This window comes from Pistacia vera, unplaced genomic scaffold (genome assembly GCF_008641045.1).
Source record: "Pistacia vera cultivar Batoury unplaced genomic scaffold, PisVer_v2 Contig646, whole genome shotgun sequence".
Classification (NCBI taxonomy): domain Eukaryota; kingdom Viridiplantae; phylum Streptophyta; class Magnoliopsida; order Sapindales; family Anacardiaceae; genus Pistacia; species Pistacia vera.
The window spans coordinates 552,962-568,915 of record NW_022196497.1 but is presented as its reverse complement, the minus strand read 5'-3'; the positions used below and the strand labels follow the sequence as shown (position 1 = coordinate 568,915).

The 15,954-nt window shown below is 37.0% G+C and overlaps 1 protein-coding gene and 1 pseudogene across 1 annotated transcript; one reads left to right on the top strand and one right to left on the bottom strand.

Annotated features, from left to right (window-relative positions):
- Positions 1-1,613: 1,613 nt before the first annotated feature.
- Positions 1,614-6,373, bottom strand: LOC116111621 (zinc finger BED domain-containing protein RICESLEEPER 2-like). Its single transcript, XM_031397779.1, has 6 exons — positions 6,269-6,373; positions 5,895-6,131; positions 5,445-5,654; positions 4,471-4,528; positions 3,315-3,592; positions 1,614-3,209 (listed from the first exon to the last, which is right to left on the bottom strand). The coding sequence occupies exons 1-6, from the start codon at positions 6,371-6,373 to the stop codon at positions 1,614-1,616; spliced, it is 2,484 nt and encodes an 827-aa protein (XP_031253639.1).
- A 5,565-nt stretch (positions 6,374-11,938) lies between these two features.
- On the top strand, positions 11,939-15,144 carry LOC116111620 (annotated as a pseudogene).
- The last annotated feature ends 810 nt before the right edge of the window (positions 15,145-15,954 follow it).

The window sequence follows — 15,954 nt, the reverse complement described above, 5'->3', positions numbered from 1 at the left end:
ATTTGGGTAATAAGAATAGAGTAATCTACTTTTTCCCACCCAAGGTTTGCCTTAATGACACTATCCCATCAAAAAGGTTTCAAAATACAATTTTCTCACCCAAAGTTTATATTTTGACCAATCGTCGGCCGATTCTAGCATCTTTGCGACTCCACGCCATCACCATTCTCTTCCCTGATAACCACTCACAAAAACCCCTTACACCTTGCTCCCACTAACCCTGTCAATTGTCGACAATCGAGTAATTTGTGTAACGTGCAACCGCCTTTTACAAGTCAGATTTCAATCAATCTCGACCATGAAAATCCTATAAGTGAAGCAAGAATGAGCAGGAAGAAGGAATTTGATTGCTTGTATTTTCATTTTACATCACAAGTATATATACAAGTGTAAAAGATAAGAGATCAGAGATTCAAAAACCAAATACAAATTCAAAAGAAGATCAAATACAAATTTTAAAATAAAGATCATGGACTACTTCTTCTCTTGACTGATTCTCTCTTGACTGCACCTTTTTTAATATGCCCCCTCAAGATGGAGCTCAACTAAAGAGACCAATCTTAGTGCGCAGAGAAAGAAATCGAGACCTAGGGAGTGGTTTGGTAAGAGCATCTGCAAGCTAGTCTACACTAGAAACATGAGCCACACGTAAAGAGCCATTTTGAACTTGATCACGAATAAAGTGGAAATCAATAGTGACATGTTTCATTCGTGAATGAAAAACTGGATTCGAGCATAGACTAGTGGCCTCAACATTATCACAATAAATCACAGGACAATGAGGAATAGCAATACCAAGTTTAGTCAAAAGAGTAGGGGTGTAAACGAGCTGAGCCGAGCCGAGCTTTTGGCTTATCGAGCTCGGCTCGTTTACAACAGTGTCAAGCTCGAGTTCGAGCTCGAGCCTGACGAGCCTCAAAATTGAGACTCGCGAGCCGGCTCGATAAGGCTCGATCAAAGCACCATTTATCCGGGTTTGATCGAGCCAAGTTCCCATTTTTTACAGCAATCTGCCTGCGTATAACATTTCATATTAACATCCAATGTTGAATTAACCATGACAGTTCCGAGCATTACAAAAAGTCTATTACCTTACAAAATCAAAAAACAGTTCTGAATATATACAAATAACATTCTTAGGAGTACATATACAATCCACCAATCAAAATCACTATCCACCAGTAGGACTAAAGTAGGCATAAGTTAGATGAAAACCAAAATTTCCCCCTGCCTCTAGAAAATGTTCAATTTAATAAGTATTTTTTAAGATAACTATGACAAGAAAAAAATATGTATAATCATGAAACAAAAGCAAAAGGAATAAAAGTTTTACCTATGCATGCCTCCTACCACAGTCAAACCATGCTCTGAATCCCAGAAACTTATGGGATAGGAAGGTTGATCTCCAACGGTTGCTGCTCTTCCTGAAAATGACAAAGGAGGAGTAATTAAAATTTAGTTAGTATAAATATAAAGTAATAACTAAATTTAATAAAAACAATATTCAATATAAGTATGTAACCTACTTTACATCCTTTCTTCACCCCATTCAATGTCCTGCTCTAGTCACATCCACATAAGAGCATCTCCACCGTGTTGGGAGCCAACGACGATTAGTACGTGTCAATAACCCTACTGCCGGCGCTGAAAGCAGACTCAGAAGCAACCGTAGTAATAGGAATGGCTAATATGTCTCGAGCCATGGTAGACAAGATAGGGAACTTTGTTGAGTTAGCCTTCCACCAGGTCAAAGCATCAAATGTCGTAGCGTCCCCAACACATTTATGGCATCCCTCTCCCAGGTAACAGTCTAACTTCGATTTCGTTGGCTCAACCGTCTCAACCACATCCAGATACTTACTAAAATCATCCCAATTTTTCGCCATCTCTGCCGCTTCCCCTGACCCCTCACCAACCTCCTGAATTGCACCCCCTGTAGATGTAGAAGCGCAAGCAGCTGTCGATGCTTTACTGGCATCAACATACTCCCTATATACCTCATACAAGGCATCTCGAACAACATCCATATTTGCCTGCGATTCAGCCTGAGAATACATCTTAGGGAACGCCCATTCAATTACCCTCATCTTCAATCTGGGGTCCAAAATAGAAGCCACACCCATCAATAGATTACATTCTCCCCAATATTTGTCAAACTTTTCTTTCATTTTCAAAATCATGGTCTGTATAAACTGATCGCCATCCCGACTCTTACTATCCAACATAATTTTTATTGTACAAACTTGTTTTAGAAACAAGTTTGATGTCGGATAATCACTCCCCGATATCAGATTCAACGCAGCACTAAACACCTTCAAAATAGGACAAATTTTCTCAACTTTGTCCCAATCTTCCTCCTTGGGACAATAATGATAACTCAAATCCCTCTCTTTTAAACAAGGGAAAACAAGCCTAAATTGCATTGCTGTTGTCAACATATCGTATGTTGAATTCCATCGCGTTTTGCAATCAAGAATAAGTTTGCGAAATGGCAATCGGCGCTGTTGAACAATCTCTGCAAACACCTTTAGTCTACTCTCCGATGAATTGATATACGACACAGTATCACAGATGTCCTCAATAATGTGTCTAATATGATAAAGACCATCTTGAACAACCAAGTTCAAGATATGTGCACAACACCTCACATGAAACATCTTGCCACCACATATGAGCTTCCCTATAACTTGGAAATTATCTTTCAACACTTTTACTGCAACATCATTGCTTGAAGCATTATCCACCGATATCGTATGGACCTTAGCTTCAATTTCCCAATCCATCAAACACTTGAAAATTGCATCAGCAATGGCAACATCAGAACGGGGAGGAGGGAAATGAATAAAGTTTAACACCCATCTATTAAACTTCCAATGATCATCAATCCAATGCCCAGTCAAAACCATGTATTCCATCCTCTGGTTGCCTGAATGCCATAAATATGTGGTTAGACTTATCTTCCTAACACCCTTCAATTGGGTCAGCAACTTCTGTCTCTCACTTTCAAACACTTTCATACAATCATTCTTACAAGTATTACGGGATATCGGAGTCCATTCAGGAATCCCGTACTTCATCATGTTGTTCAACGCCTCTTCCTCCACAATAGAAAATGGATGCTCATGCATCAACACCCAATGTGCAATAAACTCCCTCATCTTCAGCATACTGAATTGGCCCCATAGAGCAGGCAAGACATTATAGCCACCCTAAGAATTGGAAGGGGGGAAATTTATTTGTTGTTGCCTTAAGTGAGCTGTTCTCTTCGCACACATTTTCAAATGTCTGTTGAATTGTGTTGTGCTTCCACTGACAGTGATTTTCAACTTTGTTTTACAATGAATACACTCTCCCTTCCTTATACCACCAGGGAGAACCACCTCTGTAAATTCTGACCACACAACTGATGTCTTCGCTCTCTTCTTCCTCTTTAGTTGATTATCATTCTCAACATTTTCGAGGCTACTCACACTTTGCTCGGTATCACATGTGCTTCCATAAATGTTACGCCGATCGACTGCTCTTACCGTAACACAATCGTCGACATCATCTAATGTAGGGGTGCTTGAGGAACTGTCTCCCGATGCCATACCTATAATTGAAAAATGAATTAACCACTATTGTTAGACAATATCATAAAGTTAAAATAATATATAATTGACATAATATATATTCATTTTACAAAAATATATACCCAAAATATATTCAGACAATGCAATTATGCAAGTGCTGATATATATATACATACAATAAATATATCTTTAGTGATTATAACAGAACCTTAACTAAGGTTAATTACTTGCAAAAAAAGGTTGATCAACTATTTAAAGTCTCTTTTTGTACATTCTTATACATAGCGTATTGCACTCAAAATGTGCAATATAAAATATTCAATCACATGCATCAAGATGTTGACATGGGAGAAAAAGAAAAAGAAAAACAAAAGTTATCTTAGAAGATGAGTTAGCACAAATATGTTTTAAAGCTAAGTTGGTGAACATTGTAAGCTACAACTACCCTCTTAATTCTACAAATCACTATTGCTGAGCACTCAAGTCAAAACTGACACTAAAAATGTATTTCATTCTGAAAATGTTCTAAAAGGACAGATCTCACTGAAGCTAAATAAACCTACAAATAATAAATTGATATATGCTTCCAGACCCTAAGCAATCTCCATTATTGTAGAAATTCAATGCCATAGATATCTAACTAGTTAAATGGATAAAAGTCGAGCAGAAAAATAGATATATAGACAGATATAAATGAAATATATAGGAACAAAAGTTTTATTGCCTTAAGCAAGCATAGAAAATTAAAATTATATACATAATGCTAGAAATAAAAGTATTAACAAAAGAGAGTCAAGATGCATATTATTACACCTTAAATACAAAACGGTTCAAACTCTAGCAATTTCAACTAATTTCTGGAGGGCTTGCATAAGACTTCTCATGATCCGTGGCTCACCAGGATGTGAATTATCTGTTAATGGTACATTTCTAATAGCTCGAAAATCTGACTTGAACTGCCAGATGCGGGAAATTAAAGTCATATGAACCTATACTTACTCGTAAAAGCGTAAGGAGACTCAAGTCTTGTTAATACGTATTGTTTGAGGTTGCCCCCACTAGACAACAATTTCCAAGCTTTTACAGTAACGAGCTGATATGCAAAGAATAAAGACTATCCACTGTCAAACCAAACACACAAAGACCCAAATATTTGTCGCTAGAATTCCGTCAAATATTTAAAAATTATAGCAAGTGAATTCATCAGTATCAGTGTCATATCCACAAAGTCCCGCGGAGTCTTTAGATATAATTTTCTAAGGCCACGAATGAGATGATCTTTTAACAAAATTATTGCATAAATAAATTAATCTTTTCTTCCATACTCAACCGCCCAGTATCTTCTCATCCTTTACAACCTCCCAGACAAATTCATAAAACAATGTCAGTTTGTAATAAAGCATAAAACAAACAAACCTGGAAGTTTCAGAGTGTTGGGCCTCCTTTTCCGGTTGCCGAGATCGGAGATGGCGACGAAGATTACCGATTTCAGTTTTCAGAGTGTCTGGTTCGCAATTTGGGATTTGGGTCTTGGCGATTTGGGATTTAGGGCAGGAACTGAGTTTGGCTCTGTTTTGCAATATCGTGTTATATCAAATTTGCACTGGGGGGGGAAACTATCATTTTTTAAAACATTTTTCACTATAAAATATCAGTTTAATACCTAATAGTTTAAAAAATCATCAAAACACCCTGTGAAGTGTACAGTGCTTAATCGAGCCGGACCAGGCTCGCGAGCCCACGAGCCGAGCTTTACTATGTTCGAACTCGACTCGGCTAATGAACCGAGTTCGAGTCAAGTCGAACTGAGCCGAGCCAAGCCGGCTCGCAAGCTGGCTCGGCTCGTTTACAGTCCTACAAAAGAGAACACACCCAGTTGAGCTCAGCAGCAGTAGAAGCAACGGCTCTATATTCATCCTCAGTAGAAGATCTAACAATTGTATGTTGCTTCTTTGAACTCCAAGATATTGGATTGCAACCAAGATGAACAACATAAGCACTGGTAGAAGAAAAATCATCTTTGTTGCCAGCCCAATCAACATAAAAAAAGGCATGTATAGGAAATGGAGAATCACGGTAAAACTAAATGTCGTCATTTAAGGAACTGCAAAGATAACGCAATAGGCATTTGACAAGAACCCAATGTTCAGTAGTTGGCCGATGCATGAACTAAGAAAGTTTGTTGACTACAAAAGCTATATCTGGTTATGTGATTAATAGATATTGTAAACTCCCAGCAATAGTTCTATACTTTGTTGGATCCGAGAGAGTGGTACCTAACTGAAGTATGATAGGAGGATTGGTACGAAGGGGAGTGAGTACCAGCTTAACATCTATCATGTTTGTTCGAGCAAGAAGATCCATAGTATAATGTCTTTGAGAGAGCAAGATACCACGAGCATTTTGAATAACCTCTATACCAAGAAAATAAGATAGCTCTCCAAGATCCGTAAGTGAAAATTGATGAGAAAATAAATGAACAAACCGTTGAACCAAATTGTCATTATCACCAGTAACAATAATGTCATCAACATAAACCAAAAGATACAAATATGACCTCTAGTTTTGAGAACAAAAAGAGAGGTGTCAACATGAGAGTTTTGAAATCCCGAAGCAATAAGAAATTTGCGAAGCTCGTGGTACCATGCTCGTAGGGCTTGCATAAGTCCATAAATTGCTTTTCAAAGCTTGCATACATTAGTGGGATAGTCATTATCAACAAAAGATAGGGGTTGGGACATCAAAGAGATGGCCTTGCAAGAACGCATTGTTGATATCAAGTTGTCATAGAGACCACCCATGACTAACAACAAGGCTAAGAACAAGATGAATTGTAGTAGGCTTGACCACAGGGCTAAATGTGTTATGATAGTAAACTCTTGGACATTGATGAAACCTTTTTGCAACTAAGCGTGCTTTGTGTCTATCAATAAAACCATCAAAATTGTGTTTAATGCAAAAAATCCACTTGCAACCAACTATATTATGACTAGAAATAGAATGTACAAGTTCCTATGTCCCATTTCGAACAAGAGCATCGTATTCTTCAGACATGGCTTGACACCATTTTGGATCTTTGAGTGCTTGAGTTGCGATGTTTGGTTCAACATCATAAGCTTGGTTGAGGAGAGTGGAAAGGTTAAGTTTTTTATTGGTTTTCAAATATTGTCTTTGGCTCTAGTAACCATAGTGTGTATGGGTGGTGGTTGTTGTGAGGAATTGGTGTAGGTAGTGTGGTTGAGGTGTGGTTGAGGTTTGATAGAAGGCTCAAAGGTGGTTGGTGGGGATTGAGATTCTTGTAGCAATGATGATGTGGATAGCGACAATGTGGTGATGGTAAAGGCTAATTGATCATCGCACAAAGGCTGCCCTTGAGGTGGAACTACAGATGAGGTGAATAATGGCATTAAAGAAGCAGGACCTGTCGGAATTGTCATCTTTGAAGGAATCCAAGTGGAGATAGTGTCAGGTTGTGGACGAGGAGATGAAATGGAAAAAGTTAGAAAAGGAAAGACTGACACAAAAAACTTAACATGACGAGAGACAAACATTCTTGATGTAGAAGGATGATAGCATAAATAGGCACTTTGACTGAGAGAGTACCCAAGAAAGATACAAGGTTTGGACCGAGAGTTATGTTTGTGAGTGGAGTAAGGATGAAGCCAAGGGTAGCACAAACAACCAAAAATGTGAAGCTTCGAGTAGTTTGGGGTAGAACCAAAAATTGTTTTATAGGGAGATGAAAAGTGTAATGTGGGAGTGGGCATACGATTAATTAAGTAAACCGCAATGGCAAAAGCATGAGACCAAAAGTTTAAAGGAAGTGATGTAAGGGAGAGTAGAGTGAGACTTGTTTCGACAATGTGACGATGTCGTCTTTCAGAATAGCCATTATGTTCAGGTGCGTGGGGCAGAGTAGTAAGATGAGAAATGTCAAGAGTTGCAAAGAAAAGAGCAAGAGTCATGTATTCACCACCATTATCAGAATAAATTGTTTGAATTTCGTTTTTGAAGTATTTTTCCAAATGGCTTTAAAAACATATAAATACATCTTGGACTTCAGATTTTTGCTTAAGAGGATAAAACCATATATATTTACTAAAGTGATCAACAAAGATGACATAATTTTTAAAACCATAATGTGAAAAAACAAGTGAGATCCATACATAGGAGAAAATAATTTCAAAGGGTTGAGAAGATTTAAGAGAGGAGGTGGAAAAAAGCAATTTATGACTTTTATTGCAGTGACAAGCATTACAAACAAAATCAGATGACATAGAGAAGGACAAATCTAATTGATAATGAGAAATAATATGTTTTTAAATGGGAAATGTAGGATGACCTAATCTATGATGTCATTTAGATGAAGTAGTTTTATTACTGGAGAAAGCAAATAATGGAGAAGAGATTGGAGAGGAAGCCGGCCAATCATACACCCCATCCTTCGTTTGTCCCTTTAATAGGATTGCCCCTGTGCAAAGGTCCTTCATAAGAAAAGAAAAGGGTAAGACTTCCACAAAGACATTATTAGATGTACAAATGTTTGAAATATATATGAGATTCTTTTTCACGCTGGGCACCCATAGGACATTATCTAGATGAAATGTAATAGAAGAAGTAATAAGTGATGTAGAACTAGCATGGGTTATATAAAGGCATGAACCATCGCCAATCATAATGTCGTCGGAACCGGTGTAGGATGCATGAAGAAATAAATTGTTTAGATCGATAGTGACATGATGAGAAGCCCCACTATCAAGTAACAACCATGGAGTGTGAGAAGCGATGTTTGCAGTGAAGTGAGTCTGAGGCTGTCATGGTGTTGGAGAGTTTGTTGGTGCATTTGGATTGGTGGAAGGCTGAGTTGGTATAAGGCGAAAGGAGGGACATTTCTTAGTCGTATGTCCCTGTATTCCACAAATTTGGCAATAGCCAAGATAAGGGTGTGAAGGAGGTCGATCGCTTCATGAGGGGTTTGGTCCGACGTAGAGAGAAGTGAGGGAGCGGTTGTTGTTTGAAGGCGACATGCGCCAACCCATACTATTGTTTCCATGATTCTGTGGTGGACGCCAATTGAAGTTTTCGTTGCTTGAATTGGTAGGAGGGCGCTGACCCATGTGTTGCGACTTGCAGGATTTGCTGAGGCTGGGTAGTGTGATGGTTCTAACTTTCTTTCTTAGAGAGACTTCAAACTTTAAAAGTTTTTCATGTAGTTCATGAAAGGTGATCGAGGTGTCTCGAGCTTGAACAGCATGCACAAGTTCTTTGTAATCATCACCAAGGCCATCAAGGATCTTTTTTGTGAGATCATCCTCATCAATTGGTGCTCCAAGAATGGCAAGCTCATCAGCCCGTGATTTCACAATTTGGAGAAAGTCAGTGATACTTTGTGAACCTTTGGAGAGTTTCTTGAGATGACTCTTTACCTGCTTGATGTGTCCTCATGCTGGCTTTCCATAGGTGTTAGCGAGGATTGTCCAGGCTTCTTTGGAGGTTTTGGCGCGAGTAATAAATGAGATAATAGTGGGATAAAGAGATCCAACAAGAGCATTTAGAATCAATTGATTTTGTCAAATCCACATTGTATGAGTTGGGTTGGTATAGTGGTGTCATTTGTAGTGATAGTAGGTGCTGGACATGGTTTCGATCCATCGATATAACCAAGGAGATCATGTCCGATAAAAAGGGTGTGAAACTGGAGTGCCCAAGGAATGTAGTTGTTGGTGCTAGTGAGTTCGAATGGTGCTTGGGCGGAGATATTGATGGTGATTAACATGTTGGGGTCATTGGTGTTTGCGGCCATTTTTGTAGTGGTTGGAGGTGACAATAGCAACAATTAAAATAATAATAATAATAATGAGCTTTAAAGGGTTGACGAGGCTTGCTGTGGACAAGTGGGGTAGAGTTGAAGTTGTTGTGGACAAGTGCTAGTTGTTGCTAATGTTGGTGTGCTTGCTGGTTATGACAAGCTAAAATTGGAAAATAAAAAAAATAAAAAAAATTAGCAAAAGTGAGCAACGAGAAAGAATGCCTTGATACCATATAAGTAAAGCAAGAATATGCAGGAAGAAGGAATTTGGTTGCTTGTATTTTCATTCAACATCACAAGTATATATTCAAGTGTAAAAGATAAGATATTAGAGATTCAAAAACCAAATACAAATTCAAAAGAAGATCAAATACAAATTTTAAAACAAAGATCATTGACTACTTCTTCTGTTGACTACGGCTTCTCTAATAAATTCAACCTGCCACTATCAAAAGACTCACTGACATCCTCTCTTTAAAATCCCCAATAGTCTTAACCAAGTTTTCTCTCCATTGGCTGTCGAATTAGAAAGTGTATTCTGGATAGCAAATGAAATATAAACTTTGGGTAGAAAGTGATATTTTGAAACTTTTTGGTTGGATGAAAGCAAACCTTGGGTGGGAAAAAAGTCGTTTACTCTTAGAAGATTAATGAAAAATTAAACTTAAATCTCACAACATAACGAATCAGTAAGTGTATTCTGGATAGCAAATGAAATATAAACTTTGGGTAGAAAGTGATATTTTAAAACTTTTTGGTTGGATGAAAGCAAACCTTGGGTGGGAAAAAAGTCGTTTACTCTTAGAAGATTAATGAAAAATTAAACTTAAATCTCACAACATAACTAACAACTCTAATATTGATATGGCATCTTTCAAACTATAAAGCCTTAACTATTACCACAATGATTCCAGCCAGAAATGGCCGTTGATCGATCAACGTTAATGATCATCACAATTAATCAAATAGTAGTATATCATGTGTAATCATTCTTGGTATTGACAACCACTGTTACCTACTATTATTAATAACAATTAATGGAACATTATAATCACTAATACCATAAATAAATATAAATTTATGGAACATAATCATCACGTAATAATACCAAATATAAATGTCTTTTTTCTTTTTAATTTTATCGTAATAATATGCAGTAGCTATTTCGCATAAAGAATATTCATTTTCCCCTCAAGGGTTTTGAAAAGTGACATATTCACCCAAACATTTTTTAAGCGTTAATAAGAACAAATTGTCAACGAATAATATTTTGATACTGAGTATCTTTTACCCCAATTCTCTCTTACTCTGTAACTTTATTAAGATTAAATATTAAGACAAAAATATAAAATAGAACATGAGTGTATTTAGTAAATTATAATGTTATTTTTAGTTATTTAAATTAAGGTTAAATTTGTTGAAACAAATAAGTAGGTTAGATTAAATATTTAGAAGATTTTACTTCAACATTGTAGTTGATGAAGATAAGGGATCAAGTAAAGATCTACTAATATTGATCTAAAATGCATAATACACTCTAGTTGTAACCATTAGTAGGAGTCGAGCCATCATCAACACATATCGTTAAATCTACATACGAACATACCAATTTCAGAATCATCAAAGTTATTGCTAACATTAGCATAAACAAGAAAATTTGTTGGCACATACACAATAGAGATGTGATGATATATAAGTCTGTAATATGGTAATTATTGATTAGTGATTTTCGAGAATTGTATTATGTTATGCTAATTTTCTATATATTTGATTTAATATAAAAAGTTTCGTTCAATGTTTTTCACATGATGAATTAGAAACCGTTATTATTCTTGAATTAAGTAGTTTTGGTGTTTATTAGCTCTTATTATGAATTTGCGTTTGATTCTAAAGAGGCTTCATTATAGAAAAGTTAATGTTTCTAAAGATGATGAATTTGTGGATTGATTTTAGCATTTTGATTAATTATATATATATTTTAATTTTATTAAGAATTTCATAAATTTTGAATTCTAATTTAACAATTTTACCCTTCATATGTTAAATTCATGAATATTTATTACCGCTTCAGGTGTATTAGTCACTTTTCAAAACCCCTAGGACGCATGTGCTTCTGCAAAAAACTTGATGGCAGAAATGTAATTAACTTTTATTTTTTTATTTAAATAGTATTAATGGATATTACCTGTACTCAATCGTTTCTGTCGACCGTTATAACTTTATTTTCTCACTCCATGGTAATTACGACTTCCCAGTTCCCGGTTCCCACACCGCCCACGGACTATTCGTACTAGTATTCCGTATGAGACCAAATTACCCTTTTGTATTTTTCACTACTTAAAGAAAAGAATGAGATAATTTTGTCATTTCCAATTGCAGAGTGAGGAAATTGTACTTGTGCTTAACTGCTTATATTTCTATTCCTTGTTCACTCTGTCAATCAATAAATAGAATTAGAATCTGTCCACTTAAATTCTGCAGCAAAATACAACGCTCCCCCATATAAAATTTTGTAGTTATTATAAATTTTACTCATGCTGAGAGTTTCTTGATTTTCATGGATTGTTCCCAGTTCATCGACACCCTAGATTCTCTCTGGTTCTTCTCCAATGTGTTGTCTTCAACAACTCAACAGTCGGGTCACGCCAGAGATGAGCAAACAGTTCAAGAAGAGCCAGAAAATCCCATCATCAAAGTTGAAGAAAATCAGAATTTGGGGCAAAGGTGTTGCGTTTGTGGAGAATTTGCGCCTGAACTTGAGCCTCAGGTTCTGCATTTGGAGCCTGTGGATCTGACAAAGCCGGAAGAGAAAATAAAGAGTAGAAGATCGGGAAGAAGAAAGAGGAGAAGCAAGAGAATGTTGCATGAAAGGAGGAAGATTCTTGGAGAACTTGATTTGGGATTTGATAGGAACATGGATTCTGATGAGTTGTCTTCTAAGTCTTTGTTGTTTGACTTTGAGGAAACAACTTCAAGTGGGTATCAGATGTTTGGAAGTCAAGTACATTATCAAATGAACATGAAGATGCCTCCTTTGGAAGATGGAATGGCCATGAAAGAGCATCTCAAATCATGGGCTTATGCAGTTGCATGTACTGTCAGATGAATTGATCTTCAGTCTAATCAAACTCTTTTAACTAATTATTCTTAGGGAATTAGGAATGTTTGGTAGTCTAATCTAATTTTTTTTCTTTATTTTGCTTTTCCTTGTATTAGATGGTCGTGGTCCAGTTGGATTCTGTGTAGATGAATTGTAGCAGGCTTTATGATGTCATGTTTAATAATTACAAAACTGCTGCTATTTCTGCTCTGTTTTGATAATTTTTTCTCCGGTTTAATTGAATATAAAGGCTGTAATGGTGATGATAATATAACAAGAGATAAATCAAATTTAATCTATCGTGAATAGATAAGATAACAAGAACTTCAAAAATTCAAAACATTTGAAAGCTGGTTCTTGATTTAAGATAAGATACTGGTATTTGGAAATGTCGCTTAGAACTTAGAAGCCATCAAAACTCAAGAATTTAGAACTTGTTTCCATACTTTATTTGCATTAATGTAAACCTGTTACTGATATCAAGTCAAGTTTAAAATCACATCAACTGAAGAAAAGAGATCAGAAAATGCATATATTTGGAATTCCTCTGTATTTCTTATAGAATTCTTGAACCATCCCGGGAATTTCTTAAACCACGGCGGAAAATGTAGGTATTTATGCTTACTTTTTGTGAAGATTTCAGTTTTGGACGTTTTGAGCTTTGTTATAATTAGCCCCATTCACAGTACAGAGTATCACGCATTTGATCTGATGCACCCCTTTCAAGATTTTTCTGTGTTCAGTGTTCACTACAGTCCCGAGAAACATAGATACATGGGGTTGTCTCAACCTTTTGAGAGAGGTCTCGTCACCTTTTGGGTCTCAGAAAGCTACACATTAGCTGCCATTTGTTTGTTAACTACTGCATCACTTCCTGCTTTAACTAAATAGAGAAGCAATATTGAATGAATTCAAAAGGTACGACAAGCTTTTTCATGTCCTTCCAATTTATGCAAACTCCAAAACTGGTTCACATGCAACCATTTTTGACCTTCTTGGTTTTAAAAAATACCAGATGGAAAATAACAATGGGAGAGGATTAAGTCAAAAGCCATGATTCTTGGCAAATTTATTGATTCTGTCAAATTTGGTTAATTAAATACTTGATTTGTTAACGTCTTGTTTCACAATAACAATATCAAATCAATTGTGAGATCACCTTTGGATTAAAATGATTAATAAATCAATCAATTATTATCATTAAATATTCATGTTTATCATCTATTGTTTTTCTTATTACAAAAGGAAGAAATGGTCGATTATTAAATGAAAATGAACAAAAATTAATTAATTCTTGATAAGTTAGTGATGGATGATAGGTAGGTATTTGTGAAATCATACATAGGACTACCTTTGTTTTATAGTTTGGCCTTTTGTATTGCATTAATAAAGGACTGAAAAAGAATCATCTAGTGGTCCATTTTATCAAAGGAAAATGCTACACCCCTAGTGATTTTTCTTGGCACAATGGATAGTGGATAATGCAACAATGCTACAGACACTGATACTGTGCATTGAATTGTTACACCGAACTATGTGTTCGTGACTCAGACTAGCCACGTATCCCATGAACTAGTATTTTACGAGTGAACAGTCATTCATCAACTATAGACGATTGTTCACTGTTATTGGACGAAAGTTCATTATATATGAACGCCCGTCCATGCGAAATGAACAATGGACTCCCGTCCATATCACATGGACGAGAGTCCATTTACTATGAATAGGAGTCCACATAAAATGGATGCCCGTCCATACTTAAAAAAATAAAATTGTAAATAAAATAAAAGGACGGCTAGAGACTATCCTCAACGACCTTGCTTCAACTGAGACAGAGAATCAAACGGCAGAGAGTTTCTACGATCTGGGTCAAGACAACAAAATAGCTGAATTGACGAGAAAGACGGAAGCGCTGGAGGAAGAGAACCGAGAAATGAAGGAGAGAATTAAAAAACTAACTATTGAAATTGAAGGATCTAAAGAGGATAAGAAAGTTTTCGAATTAATTGCTGCTCGAGCAGTTGAATTGGAAACTAAAGTTTTGAGACTCCAACGTGACCTGATCACCGCGATGAGCGAAGAAGATGAGGCGATTGCTGAGGTGACAGAGTTGAAGAAGAGTCTGGGAGAGAAGGGAGTGAAATTGGAGGGATTAGAAAAGAAATTGATGGGTTGAAGAGTGAGAAAGCTGATAGTGAGAAGAAAGTGAGGGAGTTGGAAAGAAAAGTTAGGACTTTGGAAGTGAGGGAATTGGAAGAGAAGAGTAAAAGGGTGAGAGTTGAAGAGGAATGAGGGAAAAAATTGATGACAAAGAAAGGGAAATTAGTGGGTTTAAGAAGAAAGTTAATGTTTTGGAGTCTGAATTGGATAAGTGGAAGGTTGAGAAGAAGTCGGTGGAGGAAAGTTTGAAGGAATCAGAGAGCAAATCCAAGGAAATGGAGGCCAAGATTTCTGAGTTGGAGAAAGAGATTGATGAGGCGAAGACGGTGATTAGTGGACTCAAGGAGAAGACATTGGATGGTTTTAATGGGAATGTGAGGGATTTTAAACCCTCTGTTGATGATGGATGGAAGAAGTCAAACTTGCAATGGCCGGTTGTGGCTACGACTGCTTCTGTTGTTACCGTTGTTGTGATCGGTGTTTGCTATGCGCGGCAGAGGTGAATGCATATTTGGGTCACAAGTATGCGATAAACTTTCAATTTTGATTAACGGATGGCCGTCCAAAAATGGTGAACGACCATCCCTTTATTTTAATTAAAATTTTATTTTTTTAAGTATGGACGGGCATACGGGCATCCATTTTATGTGGACTCCCGTCCACGTAATATGGACGGGAGTAGAGGTGGGCAGGGACCGATCCCTTGCGGGCCCAGGCTTAGGCCCGTTTGGGACTGGTCCCAAATGGGACCAATCACTCATGGGCTTGGGATTGGTCCCAAGCCCATGAGAAAAACCAGGACCCGGACCAGGCCTTAGGCCTAGTCGGGACTGGTCCCATAGGCCTAGGACCGGTCCCATGGGGCTTGGATAATTTTATTTTCTCCCCTTAATTTGTTTTATATTTTAGGGGCAAAACAAAATTTTATAGGGGGTTTTTAGTATTTTTTAGGGGTAAAATTTATAAATTTTATAAATTTTTTAGACCTGGAAGATTTTTTTTTTTATAAATTTTGTAAAATTTCATTTTAGCTCTCATAATTTATATTTAATTTAAAATTAACAGGGGGTTTTATGTAATTTGGTAGGGGACTATATTGAAAAAATACAAAATTTTTTGGGCCCAGGCCTGGGACCGGAGGAGGGCTCGGGCCCTCCTCCTTAGGCCCGGTCCCGTTTTGGGACCAGGCCTCCTAGGTCCAGTCCTCTCAAGGACCAGTCCTAGGACCGAGTTTTGGAGCTGGGCTTTTGGGCCCAGTTCCAAATGCCCAGATCTAGACGGGAGTCCATCGTTCATTTCATATGAACGGGCGT